Source organism: Myotis lucifugus, unplaced genomic scaffold, assembly GCF_000147115.1.
Source record: "Myotis lucifugus unplaced genomic scaffold, Myoluc2.0 scaffold_14, whole genome shotgun sequence".
Classification (NCBI taxonomy): Eukaryota; Metazoa; Chordata; class Mammalia; order Chiroptera; family Vespertilionidae; genus Myotis; species Myotis lucifugus.
The window spans coordinates 13,184,480-13,202,550 of NW_005871062.1; the positions used below are offsets into that span (position 1 = coordinate 13,184,480).

General features: G+C 40.0%; 1 protein-coding gene across 2 annotated transcripts; it reads left to right on the forward strand.

The window, feature by feature from the left end:
- Positions 1 to 6,108: 6,108 nt before the first annotated feature.
- Positions 6,109 to 10,755, forward strand: DNAJC19 (DnaJ heat shock protein family (Hsp40) member C19). Of its 2 annotated transcripts, XM_006084874.3 has the most exons (6): positions 6,109 to 6,298; positions 7,018 to 7,069; positions 7,152 to 7,225; positions 8,414 to 8,493; positions 9,023 to 9,093; positions 10,578 to 10,755. In XM_006084874.3, exons 1-6 carry the CDS (start codon positions 6,296 to 6,298, stop codon positions 10,646 to 10,648), a joined length of 351 nt encoding a protein of 116 aa, XP_006084936.1. In that variant the 5' UTR covers positions 6,109 to 6,295; the 3' UTR covers positions 10,649 to 10,755. The 2 variants fall into 2 exon arrangements, with proteins under 2 accessions (XP_006084936.1, XP_023606418.1); XM_023750650.1 differs by lacking the exons at positions 6,109 to 6,298; positions 7,018 to 7,069 and adding an exon at positions 7,832 to 7,971.
- Positions 10,756 to 18,071: the final 7,316 nt, after the last annotated feature.

The window sequence follows — 18,071 nt, forward strand, 5'->3', positions numbered from 1 at the left end:
CTCATAGCCTAGAAGAGAAGAGAGGCTTGATAAAGTACATGCCTCCTGGGTGTTGTAACTCTGGTCAAACACATTGCAGTTCTCTGGCCTTCTACTCACATGTTCCAGATTAAATAAATTGTAATTAGAAAGGAAAATAGGAAGTCAGACTAAAACACATGCAGTGAGGGGGAAAAAAATGAAACAAGTTGAGTAAAAGGAAGAGAAAACTCACAGGAGAAATAGTTATAAATTATTGTATAATAGCCCTAGAGCAGGGCGGGGTCACCTGACCTGGATGTACACGAGGCTGACTGGAGCAAAGAGTAGCTGGACCTCTGGCCTTCCCTCTGGCTTCCCAGCATCCCATCTAGTTCCCCACTGCCCTAGGTCCTCATAGTATTCCTACCCAGGCCAGTCCTCAGTCCCTCTTGCTCTAAATCTCTTCTTTCTTCTCTCCTTTCTACACCCCAATTAAAGTATTCCTTTTACTAGTTATAACACCAAAAGGATCTCTTAAAATACTTCATAGAGGAGTCTGTTGATCGAACCTCAGTATCCCCACTTACCAAGAATATTCATACCCCAACCATAGGATGAACTCCTAATGGCAGATTATCAGATCATGAAGGCTCATTAGAGGAAAGGAGGGAAGAAAGAGGATAAAAGGAGAGGAATGAAGGAGAAAGGAAGAAAATTATTTATTGAGTGCCATTTAGCTTTATATACAGCATTATGTGAGGGGGCTAAATGGCTGCTGGTCAGGAATTTAGACTACATTAATCCGGATCTGAGCTAATTCCTAAAAAGAGGGGTGAGGAAATATAGGGAAAGGCAATTCTATAACCCTCTCATCTTATGACCCTGACATTATATACATCTGGAAAGTAGACAATAAGGGTAAGTGGTAACTGGACTCTGTCAAGGCTTTAGAAAAGTTAATCAACCACTCTGAGAAATCAAACATTTCCTCATTTAAAAAAAGAAGCCGTTGGTGTGTGTGTGTGTGTGTGTGTGTGTTGGGGGGGGGGGCGGGGGGAGGGAGTGGTCTCTACAGTTTCTTCTCAGTCTTAAATTATATAATTCAATGACTTCTGTTAAATTATCTATAAAATCATTCCTCTAGCAGATAAACATGCTTTTATTTCTTCCATCTTAAAAAAAAAACAAAAAAAAAAAAAACCACACCTCTCATACTGCTCCCTCTGGGCACTGCCCTATTTCTCTAATTCCCTTTTCAGCAAAATTCCTTGGAAGAGATGTCTTATGATCCATATCTTCACGTTTCTCCTCCCACCCTCTCTTGACCACTCCATCACATCACAGAAACTTTTCTTATAAATATCACCAAAGATCTCTAGCAGTCAACTGTTGGTTATTCTTCCACCACACTCACCTGGTTTCTGGTCACTCCTTTTCAGTCTAATTTTCTGGTTTTCCTCATATCCCTAAACTCCAAATATGGAAGATTCCCCAAACACAGGCCTTATTCCTCTTGTTTCTCTCTCCACTCATGCAATGGGTGATTTCATAAGACGATCTATCTATGGGCTTAAGACTTGAGACTTCTCTCTTGATGCCATACATGAATATTCAAATGCCACTTGAAAACGTTGCTTAGCTAACAAGCTGGTATTTCAAACTTAACATGAAAAAGTTCCCACCTCTAACTTTTCTCTTTCTCAAGTCTTTCCAGTCCCATTAAATGGCAATCCCCTCCTTCCAGCTACTCAAGCTATAGCTTTGGAGTCATTCTTGAATCCTTTCTTTCTCTCACACACATCTCACCCACCAGCAAATTCTATCAGCTATTCCTTCAAAATATAAGCAGGGGTCCAGGCATTTCTTTCCACATCCACTGCTACTGTAGGGAGCTGCCATAGGGTTAAGCCTCAGATTGACCTGTTGGCAAAGCCACAAACAAGTCCCAGTTTAGAGGGCACAGCCCTCTTAGAACAATTAGGCTTTACCTTATGACGCTCCCTAGATCTTATCTGAGTAGCTAATGGGCTGTGGGAAGTGCAGCAAGTGCTGCCAAAACAAGTGAAACTCACAAGAACAGTGTAACTATGGTGACCACTACCTTGTTTACCTCTGGCTATAAAATAAAGGCTCAACTTGCCTCTGGATCTCTCTCTGTGGCCTCAGCCAGGCACAGGAAGATCCACCTAGAGTAGACCCAGCTTATTCTCTTTGTCTGTCTTTTCTACATCCTTCTCCCCCCCCCACCCCAGGCTCACCAAACCCTTGGCTGAGCTGGCCTGGCATAGCTACCATCGTCTCCTACTTGGATTATTTCAGTTGCCTCTTACAACAGTCAAAATCCATGCTGGAAACAGATGGCATACCCAAGTGGAATAGCTGAGACTTTAATAAACAAACTATTTACAAAAATGTGGACAAGATTGAAGGAAACTAACAAATGATGGTCAAGTGTTCTGTGTCTAGCAAGGCAGAGAGAGCCAATGGAGTCGGTACTATCCTTAGACCTGAGGGAGCAAGGAGTGGTAGTAATTACCTGAACAACACACACACACACACACACACACACACACACACACACACACACCCCAGGAACTGCATTCTTCAGGGACAACCACCAGAAAGAAAAATGGAGAAATGAAGCCCATGAACTCACACTCCTCCTCCCTTCTCATCTTCTGATCTCAGACAAAATGAACCCCAAGGCAGAAGGCAGAGAGAGCTAAGGTCAGCCTCCTAGCTTCATGCGCTCATTTGGGACACAGAGCAGAATGGAAATCGGTAGAGAAGGGAACTGGAAGAGAAAACAGTGTACCTGACAAAATGTCATCATCTGCAAAACAGAAATAAATATCACTGTCACTAAGTGAATTAAAATAATCTACGTAAAGCATTTAGCACAATGGCTGACACATAGTTTTTAGGGAACAATACCAACTCTTATTTGCCCAGCATCATATTTCCAAGTGTGGATTTTTACGTAGAGAGCACTTCCAAACTTCAGATCATGACCAATTAGGGGCTGTGAATTTAATGGGTTTCTCAGCATTGTTTTTTTTTTTAAGAAACAGAAAAGACCAGCATGCATTTCATGAAGAAAAAATGTTGCCTCAAAAACATTACTTTCAATTAAATTCAATTTAAATACATGTTAAATTCATTGTGTACTTATATGTGCATGAGTGTGTATGTGCTTATGAGTATGTTCAAGTATATATTCATCCTCTGAGTCATTATGTAACGTACATTTCTCATAAAGACTCATGATCAAAAACTATTTGAAACCACAATGCAATTTATGCCTTCTTGCTTCTCATTTATTCTTCCCCAAGAAATGATTTACTTACCTGATTGATAAATGTGAGAGGAAAAATTGAGCGGATGTGCTCGGTTCCTTTCTCTTGTGCCTGCTAGTCCCCTGTTTTGTGGGTAGGGAAAGGAATACCAGATTTACATCCATGAGTCAAGGTGTCATGAGAATTGGAAAGGCCTCTGCACAACCATCTGTACTCTCTGACTTCCCTCCTGATAACAACAGCCACACACTGAGGTATAATTATGTGCAGGACACACCTTTATTTAATCTCTATTCTCACAAAAATTCAGCAAGGTAGTCATCATTGCCCTTGTTTTACAAATGAGAAAAGTCAGGGTTAAAAATAACTTGTCTGGGTCACACAACTAGTAAGTGACACAGCCTGGTTGAACATCTAGTCTGATTTGCCTCCAAAAAAGAGAGCTATCTCCACTTTATGTGCCCCCTGCATTGCCCATCCCTGGCTTCTTGGAGCTGGGCTTCTGTATGGTAACCTGTTCCTCAAGTAAGCTGCATGCCATAGTTTATATATACAAAAAACAACAACAAACATAATACATAATAGTAATTCTTTTTCAGAAGGCCAGTTGGGTCCAAGGTCTTTGTTATGCCCAGATTTCAGGATCCCCAAGAGACCATACCAGGGAGCCAGCCGTGTCCAATGCAAAAGCATAAGAATCTTTATTCAAGCCCGGGCTTGGCTCCTCTACCCTCCTTACCGACGCAGCGGCAAGTGGCAGAGAGAGCGAGCTTTGTGGGTAGAGGGGTTTTATAGGGGGGTTGGAGTAAGGGGAAGAGAGAGGACTGTGGGCCCTGCCGATTGGCCAGGCGCAAGTCGGTGTCTTGTTACACAGGATGTGGTCGTATCTATGGCGTGCACTTCCCTTGATTATCATTGGTTAGTTTAAAGAAATCCTAGGTGTGGCTAGCAGAGGCTTGGGCTTCCCGGAAGAAGCTTCTTGCTGAGCACATGGCTGCTGCCCAAAAATGGAGGATTCGGGGCAAGATGGAGGGCGTAGCCCTCGTCCTTTCAGTCTTATGCATCACTTGATTATTTCTTTTGTGGTTGTTGGGTAAAAGCCAGATAAAAGAGAGGCAAGAAAGGAAGATGTACACTGAACTCATGTCTTAGTGCTGAATCATTTGTTGACAATACATTACATTTACAAAAATCTCAGGGTTAGAAAAGCTCTTAGAGATACAAATGCAGAATCTTTTGACAGATGAGGAAAACAAAGCCAATACATTTGCATGTTTGTCGAATAACCAACCAGCTCATCAAAGCAGGATTTCATTGCAATGTAAACAGATTTTTAATACTTTGGGAAGTAACTCTAAACTTATTTTGCTCATCCAAAGATTGCATTGTAAAACTTCCATTATTGTCTCCATTGTTTTTCTCTTCTCAAGCATTTATGTAGGGATATACGAAACTGATGTCCTGTAAAGGCAAAACCACACCCTGCTTTTTATTTTGGGAGAGGGAGAGAGCTGTGAATAGAAACTGTAAATAGCATTTTTTTAGTTGTGGGGGATTTTGATATCGCATGATAAGAATATTAGCTGTCTTTGAAGGGGTAATCCCATTCTACAAAACAAAACCCCAAACATTGACACAAGGTATTGTCCAGTCACATATTTAAATAAATAAAAAATTTTAATAAAAGAATGAGAATTTGCACGTGGCTCACCAAGTCTGCAAGTTCTGAACTGCAATCCTTTTTTTCCCCTGAAGAAGTCCTTTTTAGTGATGATAAAATAAAATAAAATAAAATAATGATACGGAGCAACCCCTGAAACACCCTTTGGCTTTCTGGAACAGCTTCAAGTTTGCTATTCCGGGTTACTACCTATTCATTTGGCTTCATGATGACATGTTTAAGATAACAGTACTCTTGACAATTATAAACAAACTAAATGGCATGATCTCACTTATATGTGGAATCTAATGAACAAAATAAACTGATGAACAGAATAGGTCCAGAGACATGAACAAATGGAAGAGACTGACAGATCTCAGAGGGGAGGAGGTTCAAGGGAGGGGAAGAGATTACCCAAAGAACTTATATGTATATATGCATAGCCCATGGACACAGACAGTAGTGTGGTGAAGTGGGGTTGGGGGTGGCGGGCGGAAGCAGGATGGAAGGGGGCAAGGGGAGGAAATGGGAGACATCTGTAATACTTTTAACAATCAAAATAATTTTTTAAAAAAATCACTGAATGTAGAATCTAATGAAAAAAAAATCTGATGAATAAAATAAAGCCAGACTTAGAAGCATGGAACAAACTGACGAATTTCAGAGGGAAGGCAGAGTGAAGGGGTGGGAGGGGAGTGATTAACCAGGGAATTTATATGCATATTTGCATAGCCCTTAGGCACAGACAATAGAATGGTGAAGGCCTGGGAGGGGCGGGTCCGGGGTGGAGGGGGTCAATGGAAAAAATGCAAACACAAAGGGGACATCTGTAATACTTTCAACAGTAAATACTTAAAAAAATCATTTCTGATAAATAATAATAAAAAATAAAAGTAATGCAATGAAGAAACACACCAAAATAAATAAATAAATAAACTGCAAATGGAGATCCTGGGAGGGAGGGAGGGATATTCAGAGTGCGGCTGCCCAGCATTTCCTCAGGCTCGTTCGCGCCATTCTCTTCCCTGGAGGGATTCCCCAAGGTCCTGGGCCGGGAGCAAACCCCGCAGCCCCGAGCAGCCCCGAGCAGCCCCGCCGAGCCCAGGGAGGCGGGTCCTGCCGCCCGTCCACCAATCGGAAGCGTTCCCCGTCTGCCCCCTGAGAGCAACCTTGCCTGCCGCCCGCTGTCACCTTTTACGACAGTTTTCCGGCCCAGGTCGCGGCGCCGCTACCGAGTGTTGCGGGCGCCCGAGCGTGGACGTTGGGTCCCCGCTGGCGGCGCCCTCGCTTTCTGGTAGCGGCGGGGAGCTGTGGCCGCGGCCTTTCGGGCTGGGATGAACCGCGCTCTCGGCGGAGGCAGGGGAGCCGAGCCGGAGCCATGGTGAGTGCGGCCTGGCGGGGCCCGGGCGATCCCGGGCCCCATGTCAACCCCAGCTCGCGGCGGGGAGGGGCGCCGCGGGGTGTCCCTCGTGCGACTGTGGGCCGGGGTCGGCCTCGGGGTCCCGCCGTCCAGGATGCAAAGCTGGGCCCGCCCCGCCCGGGCCGGTGCTCCTCCGCGGCCCTCCTGGGGGGGCACGAGCCCCGCCCGCCGCCCTGCCCGCCCCGCTCGGTGGAGACGCACTGGGTCCTCCCGTCTCCCCGGCGCGGCCTCGCAGTACCTGCCCGCTGTGCTCTCTGTCCCCGTGGCCCGGAGGCGGGGCGCTGCCGGAGGCTCCGTCCGCAAAGCCGGGCTCCTCGTTAAGCCCGCGGTTGGCGTGGACGTGCGTTAGGAGAGATTTGCAGGAACCGTCCGGAGCCCGTTCTCTCTCAGCTGCAGCTTTGTTTTCCTTTTGCTTTGAACTTTAACTTCATTTGCTCTGAGGTGAGGGAGGTTTTCAAAGCGAGGGAGATCCTCCTTTTCTTCTCCCGTCGTGAGGTTTTGCAGTGCCTTGGATGTCCAAGTGGTAGTGCTTTTAAAGGATGATTGGGCGGAATCTTTTCCCCTAAAAGGTGTTTCTCCCGTTGAAGTAAAACTTGCCCAGAGCTGGGACGGGAGAGGGGTGTGATAGGGAAGGGTGGGAATTAGAGAGGTAACATGTGTGCTCTGCTTCCCCTCCCCAGGCCAGTACAGTGGTAGCCGTTGGACTGACCATTGCTGCTGCAGGATTTGCAGGTGGGTTTGTGGTTTGGGGATGGAGGTGAAGTAGGGGAGGTTGAGGACTTTTTAATTATTCGATTATACTTTTTGTTTTTAGGCCGTTATGTTTTGCAAGCCATGAAGCATATGGAGCCTCAAGTGAAACAAGTTTTTCAAAGTCTACCAAAATCTGTAAGACTTCCTAAACATTTTTGCTAATTCTTTGCTGCCTGTATATGAAAACTAGAATTACATTTAAAGAGGGTAAATTTCCAAACATCTGTGAAGTTCTAAGTGATTACTTTGAGGGTCCCTTCTGCTTTCTACAAGGCGAGTTTAGAAGTTCTGAACTTTGTAGGTGCTACCCTAAAAAGTCAAATTTTGTGGGTAACAGAATTGGGACAGAGGTGTTAACAATCTTAGCATCATGAAAGTTACTATCACTTTATTGTTGACACACTATTAACTTCAGCATTATCTGTCCACATCCCCCCTGCCCCCTTGCATCACAGACACGGACCTAGGGCTCTGAAGTGATCCATTTTCACTGTGCGGTCCTGGCACTCCCTAACATACTTGGGAAGCACTGCAGTTTACTAGGCTATAGACCAGCGGTTCTCAACCTGTGGGTCTCGACCCCTTTGGGGGTCAAACGACCCTTTCATAGGGGTCTCCTAAGACCATCGGAAAACATACATAATTACATATTGTTTTTGTGATTAATCCCTATGCTTTTTTTATGTTCAATTTGTAACAATGAAATTGGGGGTCACCACAACATGAGGAACTGTATTAAAGGGTCGAAGCATTAGGAAGGTTGAGAACCACTGCTATAGATGATGCCTGGATGAGATGTAATGACACCATCTGTGGTCACAGATCAGAATGAATATGGCTGTGACAGCTTGTTGAGCATCATGATTGAAAAGAGGGTGATGGTAGGCTTTACAAATATTTCTTACATAATAAGGTCAGAAGACCTAATAGCCTGATTTTTCTCCATATATATCTTAATCTGAACCACTTGTCTTAAAGATCTCTAAATCCTCTTGAGGGACTTGTTCTACGACATAGTGATACTATGAGATGAAATTTTTATGTAGAACATGGCTAACTTGGAATCTTCCCTTCACTCCCAGAAAAACTGGGTTGAGGCACTATTGTTTTGTCTTACATTTTCAAGACAGTTTAGGTTGTCTAGGGAAAAAATGGATATTTGATAATCATTAAAATATTTGTTGCTACTTATAAAGCTAAAGTACAAGTTATCGGAAATGTCTTCGTTTTCCTGCTAATTCTATGGACATTCACAGACATTTTTTTTAGCAACTCTCAGTTTATTCTAATAATCTTTTCTTACTAATGCATTTCCTCTTTCAGGCCTTCAGTGGTGGCTATTACAGAGGTGGGTTTGAACCCAAAATGACAAAACGAGAAGCAGCATTAATACTAGGTGTAAGGTAAAATAACTTCTAATAATTTTTATATTTTCTACAACTCTAGAGCTATCAATAAATGTAAGAAAAACCTTTGTTCATTAGGAAGGAGTTATTTGTATCATGTCTATTTTAACATCTAAACACTCCCTACAAAATTCCAATGAGACGCACATTGGCACATAAGCACTTCTTAATTCATTGAAACATAAATGTGCAACAGATAATAACAGTGCTCAGTGTTGTTCTCTATAAGTTTTTGTGGGGAAATTCTGCCTTCATTCCCACATTCTTAAACATTCTTCCCAACAAAAGGACTGTTGAAATGAATATTATCAAGCTCTATTAAATTTTTGAGAATTTTAATTTTTCTAAGGAACTGTTTACTTCCGATTCAAAATATTCATCTTGTGTGATAAGGAAGAGGTTCCTAAACAGAGTTTCACACTGTTGTGTTGACTTACTCTAGTTTTGCATCTTTAATTGCCCTTTATGTACAATTTTTTGTGATCCAGAAGTAGTCTGAAATACCACCTTTTCCTTTTTAAATTAGCCCTACTGCCAATAAAGGAAAAATAAGAGATGCTCACCGACGAATTATGCTTTTAAATCACCCAGACAAGGGTAAGTAGTCATTAAACTCTTCATATGCATGTTGTAGTGACTTTGTAATTGTTATTAACACTCCGGTGTGGGGTGAATTTCCCGCCAAAATATAAGATGGCTCTGTCTTTTGGTTTTGTTCCATCCACCAAAAGGGTGGATTACAAACAAATATTTGGTAATACGCAGTTACAATCGGCCCGAGTTTACACGTTTCCCGCACTCCACCGCAAATCTATATGAACCGAGTTAAAGACGGCTCCCGCGGAGTACGCGCAATTCACGCGAGCCGACTTAACTCGTTTCCCCCACTCCAAGTGTTAATGTGATAATTTATATCTAATTCTTGTCCTATAATAAGGGAAGTGCCTAAATCTGTGTGTGAGCACTGTCTCCCAGGCTGGATCCATTTGTCTTACAAGAATGAATTCTGAGTGAAAAATTTACTTACACAATAATGAGTAGATATCTAATAACTACTAGAATTTGGAAGTAGTGATAAGCATTAACAATATTTTGAGGATCTGCAATTGTGATAAAATTTGATTTCTAATAGTCAAATTCTCCTGGCATTTGGACTACATTCTTTAATATTCAATTTCAGTTAATGAGACCAAAAGTATGAATTTATTCCTTTAGACCTTTGAACTTGAGTTTACATAGTTAGAAACCTATAGAATGTATTTATCAGTTTCTGATACACTTCTAAGAAGCTTTAGCTGTGTTGAAGTAATTCCTTGGAATGCCAAAATATAGACCACAAAATCTACATTATAGTGCTCAACCCCTTTTATAAGGAGAGGCCTTTCATTAAAAGGTCTTTGAGTTAAAACACAGTTGCAATTTTTTGGTATCTGACTGCATAGCCTCTTTTATGAAATTTAGTTTGTATTAACTGGAGGGCTTCTGACTAAAGTCTAGGGTGGAGCCCATAAATTCACATTTCTACCAGTCTCATTGATGCTGATGCTGGTTGGTCTAAGGACCACACTTTGAGAATTACTCCTTCAGCAGATTAGTAGGAAAGACTGTATATAACATTGTAAAGGGACAATAACAGGAAAAGAAAAAATATGAAGGGCAAAAAAAGGATCTAAAGCAAAGTGAGGCCTTTCCAACAAAGCTCAGAAGCCTCTGAGAATATCAAGGTTTTAAAATAACAGAGCACAGTAACTTTCTGTTCATTTATGACTTGTAATCATCACTATAGGTAGGTAACTTACATTATTTCAAAGTTATGTAAGTCTATATAGGTTTTGTGAAATTCTATTCGTCATCAGTTTAAACTTCTTTAAAAGTTGCTGGTTTTGTGAAATCTCATTTCCCATTGGTCAGATATATTGCCATATATGTGGTTATCCAGTCGCAGTATCGTAATTATTTTTTGGAATGCTATTTCTGCTAATTGCACCTCTCAGATAAGCATAGGGATCCTTGAAATGAGAATAGCTTTTCACCAGTCAGAAACTGAGACTCCATCTAATATTTCTTCTTTTTCCCTATAGGAGGATCTCCTTATATAGCAGCCAAAATCAATGAAGCTAAAGATTTACTAGACGGTCAAGCCAAAAAATGAAGTAAATGTATGGTGAATTTTAAGTTGTTAGTCATGTATATGAAAACAGCTTTTTATAATAAATGTCCTGAAGCTACACATTTTAAAAATGATTTAGCACAAACTAAGTCAAAGCCTTGGTATAAGTTTATTATTTAAATTTGAAGATTCTAAATCAAATTATAGAATATTTGGAAATTAATGCAAAATAATTATGGATACATACCATTTGAATAGAAACATTGTTCTATCATTACTCATTTCGTAAATAATTTGGTATTTACTTCAAGGCACAGTGAACATGAAAGTCTGCTCTCAAGGAACCCCAATCTGATGAGACCCATACACTAGTAATTAAAATGCAATGTGATACATATTATGATGGAATTAGTACAGGCTGTTATAGTACGTTAAGGAGGAGAGACTGTCAAGGTATAGAGAGCTGGTTCAGTTGCTTAAGACTGAATGTAAAAGTGAGGTTAGCCACAACTCTGACCTAAAAAAGTTGATGTCATGTATATCACAGGCAGAATTCAGATTTCATACATTAAAAACTTGAAAAAAGAGTATGTCATTCCTAATCAAAATATTTAGTGTGTCAGCTAATGCCTTTAAAAAACTGACCATTTGTAAAAATAATTTTTATATAATCAAGTCTTGCATTTATGATCAAGCTTGAACACGATTAGCTAAACCGAGATGCTCTGATATCAAAATACTTAGCTTGAACTCTGAGAATTTATACAGTGATATATATATATATATATATATATATATAGAGAGAGAGAGAGAGAGAGAGAGAGAGAGAGAGAGAGAGAGAGGCAGGCGTGCGCCTGGTGCATGAAATTCATGCACTGGTGGGGGTGGGGGGAGGATGCAGGAGGTTGTCCCTCAGCCCAGCCTGTGCCCTCTCACAGTCCAGGACTCCTCACTCCTTACCGCCCACCTGCAGAGGAGGCAGGAAAGGCTCCTGTCACTGCTGTTGTGCTCAGGTGAGCCATGAGCCCATCTTCTGGCTGAGCTGTGCTCCCCCTGTGAGAGCACAGTGACCACCAGGGGGCAGCTCCTGCATTGAGCATCTGCCCCCTGGTGGTCAGTGCACAGCATAGCGACCAGTCATTCTGGTCGTTCCACAGTAATGGTCGCTTAGGCTTTTATTATATAGATGACATTTGAGAGCAAATGGCTTACTATTGGTCTAACACAGTGGTTCTCAACCTTCCTAATGCCGCGACCCTTTAATACAGTTCCTCATGTTGTGGTGACCCCCAATTTCATTGTTACAAATTGAACATAATTAAAGCATAGGGATTAATCACAAAAACAATATGTAATTATATACGTGTTTTCTGATGGTCTTAGGCGACCCCTGTGAAAGGGTCGTTCGACCCCCAAAGGGCTCACACGCAACCCACAGATTGAGAACCACTGGTCTAACATATGTAAGAATCTTAACCAAAGGACTTATATAAAACACCCCAGGGAAATGCTAGTCTGTGGTCTCTAGCAGTACCTATATTTAGCTTTAAGATGACAACATATGCTAACTACCATCTAAATTTTAAGTCATCTTAAAGTTCTTATTAATGGAGAACAAACTTCCAAGGTCAAAATAATGGAGGTAATATTTAGTGTTGGAATGTGTTTAGGGGCATTTCACAGTTGGGGTATACCTGCTTTTGGTTTATTTTCCATCTTGTTTAAGCAATTATTTGTTATGTCTTAAGAGTATAATAAGGCAGGCATAGCTTTTTGTATAGGATAAATCTTTTGTTACTCAGAGGAAGAGGGTATGAAGGTATAGTTGTTATTCGTAGTAGCTATGTTCTAGAAAGTCACTAAAAATAATAAAACTGTACCTAGGGGAAATACTGGTTCCTATAAGCCTCTAGTCACATTTTAGTCAACCAGTTAATATAAAACCTTGTTTTATGTGTGTTTAAAGACACCTTATGTGATATATTGTTGATTCCTTAACATTTAACTCTCAGACAACACCACTCATGGTGGCACATCAGTTTTCTTGTGTTTGGGAACATTAGGCAGCACTTCCCTCATATTAAACAGGGAAATCACCAATAAAAAGCACACAAAGATTCAAAAAAAAAGTAGGCACTAAATCATGAAAAGAATACTTGTGTACAGTATGAAAACAAAGCAGAGCATTGTATTTTTGTATAGCAGGTGTTTCAAAATTTTCAACACTGCATCCACAAATGACCAGGAAATGAGAATCAACTATATTTTGGATTGTTAACCCTTTATTTCAAGCCTTTGGACTACTAAAAAAAAAGTTTCTAGGGCCAAGATCTTTAAAGACGAGTATCAATTAAAACTTAAATGCAATTGTTTTAAAGACAAGTATAAAGTGTAATAATATGCCAACAGGCAGTCATTAACTGTAAAAAGGAAAACTTCATATAGTAGGTATGCCTTTTGAGTAATGTAAATAGCATACCTGTTATAAGTATTATGACAGTTAGGAACCACTTTAATACTAAGAAGCACAACAGCACATTTTTCTTTCATATCAATCAGCTTTGTTTCCTCTATACTCACCTTTATCAAGTAGAAGAATCCATATTTCATTGAAGGTTATTAGGCAAACCTACCTTTTTTCTTGGGGGAAAGGTGTCATCTATGTAGGGCTCTAGATCAGTGGTCACCAACCGGCGGTCCATGGACCACTAGTGGTCCGTGAGGTCTGAAAGGTTGGCAACCGCTGGTTTAAGGAAAACCTTGGAGCAGCGGTCACCAACCAGTGGTCCACGGTCACCAACTGGTGATCCATTAAGTCCGAAAGGTTGCGGACTACTGCTCTAGATCATAATGGGTAACTGATGCAAATATGATCTGTATCTTTTTTTTAAAAAATATATTTTATAGATTTTTTTACAGAGGAAGGGAGAGGGATAGAGTTAGAAACATCAATGAGAGTAACATCGATTCAGCTGCCTCCTGCACACTCCCTACTGGGGATGTGCCCACAACCCAGGTACATGCCCTTGACCAGAATCGAACCTGGGACCCGTCAGTCCGCAGGCCGACGCTCTATCCACTGAGCCAAACCAGTTAGGGCTGGTCTGTATCTTTTTAATGGTGTTTTCTTACAAAAATTTGATGTGAAATGTTAATATTAGCTACTTAAAATGAGCCAGCATTTTCCCAGTACAGTAAATGTCCTCACCTAGAGTTCTCGAGAAGTTCCCCAACTTTTAAGTGAAATAATGTATAACAAAACTAATTTTACCATAGGCTATTGATATAAACAAGAGTTGAGTTCCTGTCGCATCTCATCACTGTAACATTAACACTCCGGTGTGGGGTGAATTTCCCGCCAAAATATAAGATGGCTCTGTCTTTTGGTTTTGTTCCATCCACCAAAAGGGTGGATTACAAACAAATATTTGGTAATACGCAGTTACAATCGGCCCGAGTTTACACGTTTCCCGCACTCCACCGCAAATCTATATGAACCGAGTTAAAGACGGCTCCCGCGGAGTACGCGCAATTCACGCGAGCCGACTTAACTCGTTTCCCCCACTCCAAGTGTTAAATGAAACATTAAGGACCTACTGTACCTCAAAAGTACTTATTTAGTACATGTTACAAGGAAAGTGAAGTTTAGTGAGGTTAAGTAACTTGCCCCAAGCAACATGAGTGAAAAGGCTGATTTTTCTCAAACCAAAGTTCCATACTGTTAACCCCAGCAGTGTGGTACCTTTCACAAATCTGATAACCCAGATGTTTTCCTTGGTAGTACAGAGGTACTTGTCATTACACATCTAGTTTGGGGCCTTTTTGAAAGGTGGTATTAAGGGGAGAAAGGAATAGTTAGTTGAATCCAACAGTAACAGAATAAGAGGTGCAGGGTTCGAGTCAAACTTCTGCAATAATAGGCAACTTTGTCAAGCCACCTGTGTGCTTAGGGCTCTGCTTCCTCATCTGTTATGAGGACAATAATGGCCAACTTGAAAAGTATTAGGATCCCTCCACATTTTATGGATAGGGAAAAAGCCAGAGCAAATATTTGAGGTAACAAAGCTAGCAAACTATAATTAAGCCCTGGGTAACTTCTCTAATTTATTGTGTTCATTAGTAATTTGGTTCTCAATAGATATTTTAGGGGGGAATTCCTACCCATAGCCTTACCTAGATCTGGCATATTGGAGGTTCAATTTCCCTACCTAGATCCTTCATTTGCCTTCACTGGGCCTCTGCATTGACATTAGATGACCCCTACATTACACTTTATAAAAACTGGTGATGAAAGTGGGCTGTAATGAGTGGTCCTCAAAATAAATCTTCCCCACTCTCAGAATTTCAAGCAAATTCTTTGCCTTCCAAGTATTTTCCTATGGGAGCATTTTAAGAAAAATAGTTTAGTTATTCCAGAAGACTCAAACCATTCAACAATTGAGAACTTCCATGAAAATACTTGTATTCCACCTATTTTCATGTAACATTATTTAGAATGCTAGTTTTTTGGTTATATAAAAAACCCTGAATTGAGGGTAACCTTGAGTACCAGGAAACTTAAATGACCATTGTAAGTTGGTCTGTGTTATTGACACTGTTCAGAGTGCTGTATATCTGCTTGGAGCCAACTGTTGCCTAAGTAACAGCATAGAGAAAGAGCTTCTATTCTGTGTTACTTATTATTCCTCACCCAATGAAGACATAGTCTGGTGTTAAGGTATAATCTGGAACATGTTAACACTTGCTGTTACCTTAGTGGTGTCAATTAATGGAATTTCAAATATAATACTTATGTGACATTTTTCTTAACCTGAAAACAGCAAGTTGAAAAATGGAGTTCAAAGAAGTTGAGGCATAAGCTCCAGGTCATAATTAAGTATAAAATGATTTAACCAGAAAAACTATAGAAAAATTTTTGTAATAAAGTCTCTAAAGTAGAAAATTAATAGTTGCATTTGACAATAAAATAACAAGGGTATAAAACATTCAGAAAATATCCCTGTGATTTCACACCCCCCCCCCCCCAAATCCTTTCAATCCCTAAAACACAAATACTGGAACTTCAAGACTGGGAATGTCAGTGAAAAATAATTTTGACCTTGCTTTTGATATCCTTTAGACTGCATAACAGCATAGTTGGAAATGTCTGGGATGGACACATATATAAAACACCATTTTAATTTGCCATACTCTTGTTGAGATTACTTGGGAAATGGTTAAGTGTCACACATATGAATAAACTCAAGTTACATTAATATTGCAAAGACCCTTAGGAGATTAAGTAGTCCAGCCCTCTCTAAAATGAAATACAGAAAAAGTTAGAAGACAGTAAATTCCATTCTGTACTTAACATACACATCTTTTCAAACTCTCAAAGAAATAGATAAGCAAATTGACTGACATTATTTCTCTTATAAAAGCTGCATTATAATTTATTCAGGTGCATCATTATGCACATTTTTGCATCATTATGCACCATATTTTGTTACTTGAAATAGTAATGCAGATGAATCGGACTATGAAGTGTTCCACTAATAAACCCTTTCTAAAAACAAAATACGTATTTCCTTATAAGGTTATATGTACCACCATCATCCAGTAATTTGGGGTTTTGATTAGACTACTATTGATTGGATTTCTAGAGTAAATGATTATACTTAAGCACTTGTCAAAAGTTTAGGTTTATCATGGACTTTAAGTTACTATGCATTCAAGCACACATCCTAATAAAGAATTAAAATTTTAAAATAAGGGTCAACAAATGCCAGATAAACTTATAAAAGGGTTCAGAGAATCCAAACCATAATAATAAAGATAGGAAGACTGAATGGAACTTTACAATATCCTTTTTTTGGCCTTTAATAATTTTGCCAAACCTATAGGTAACCAGTTTACGTTCCTAGAGGTCTAGAAAAATTAAAGTGTAAAAGTAACTTTCCTTTACACGCATTTCCATAAATCACCAGTCATCTGACATAGGACTTACTGCATTATGGCCAGTTTTCTATTCATCTGTCCTTAGACTGAGCTCATTGTAGGTACAGCCAATGAGAATGGTATCTTTTAACCTCAAAAAAACTGTAAATCTATTTACAGAGGACACAAACGGTACTATTTCCTAATCTAACTGCAACATTCAGTTAACATGCCAACTTTGCAAAAGACCCTTCTTCGGTTAAACACTAGACTCTTGGCTATAAAAATACCAGACATAAAGGTGATGGATTCCATCCAAAAGAATGGCTGAAATAGAGAACCATGATAAGAGTAAACCACCAGCTACTTTTGCCTCCTTTACTAGCCTAGCGTTTCCCTGTTCTTTGTGCTTGCATATATATACCTGTACTTTCTTTTTAAAAAAATTACATGTAAACAACCTCCCTTGGCCTTATCCTAAGCAATGTCTCAGGTAAGTTTCCATAAAGTCACCAGCAGTTTGATGTGCTATTTCTCTTAACTTCACATTAAAAAAGGTAATGTCAAACCCAAGAATCCTAGGCTTTCCAAGGTTTCGGGAAAAGCAGACCATTTTTGCCTCCACATAATGAAGCTCACACTTCATGATTTAGTTCCTATTTCACTTGTGCTGGCACAGTATTTGAGCTGCACAAGGCCTTTAGAATAGTGTCTTGCTTGAGTATCTGTTTAATGTGCACAGTTAAGTTCTCCCATAGCAACCAACATCTACTTATAATAGCCTAAAAAGATGCACCCCTCTCAAAATAAGTTTGGAATGCTATCTGAACCGACAATGGTTCTCTTTGGGGAGTGGGCTTTTCATTTCTGAACATGAGCATGTACTATTTACCCCTCGAAAAGCTTATCAGGATTCTTCAACACATATTTTTAAAGGACAAAACATTGGGTTTAGTCACTTATAATGAAATCTTATTGCCTATTTCCTTGAATATGGTTGTCAGTTCTAAACTAAAGCACTGCTTGGGCTAGCTATACCCCTCTTAAGGTGGTCTCATCTTTCTTCCTTTCCCATGGAAACAATCTTTATGGAAGGACTTTAGTGAATCTGTTCTATGTGAAAGAAAATGAAAAATCTTTTTTTTCTTATACCACATTCACCAATTTGGGGATTAATGAACATATTTCTCATAACTCATAGTTAATCTGTAAACCTATTACTGAAGAGAACTAAGAATAAAAAGGCCAACAATTTTACTTGTTTCTAACATTGATGGATAAAAATACATTGGTGGGTAGTAAAAACCAGGATGTGAAATTACTTCATATTGCTATTTAACGTGCAAGGACTGGCTATACACAACACACCTTACCAGTACTTTAAAAAAATCTGTTAGGGCTTTATAAAAGAGCATTTAATAACATCACATCTTATCCTCAACAATAGGTTTAAGTGCTAGGGTTATGCGCACTAACCTGTCAATTACTACAATTTTAACTATACCCTGAATTCTCCTTCAATACTTACAAACTTAAAGTACATTTTTAT

Coding starts and splice junctions, on each gene's coding strand:
- DNAJC19 (XM_006084874.3), top strand. Junction 7,226..8,413: donor TTCAAAGTCTACCAAAATCT/GTAAGACTTCCT, acceptor TTCCTCTTTCAG/GCCTTCAGTGGTGGCTATTA. Junction 8,494..9,022: donor GCATTAATACTAGGTGTAAG/GTAAAATAACTT, acceptor TTTTTAAATTAG/CCCTACTGCCAATAAAGGAA.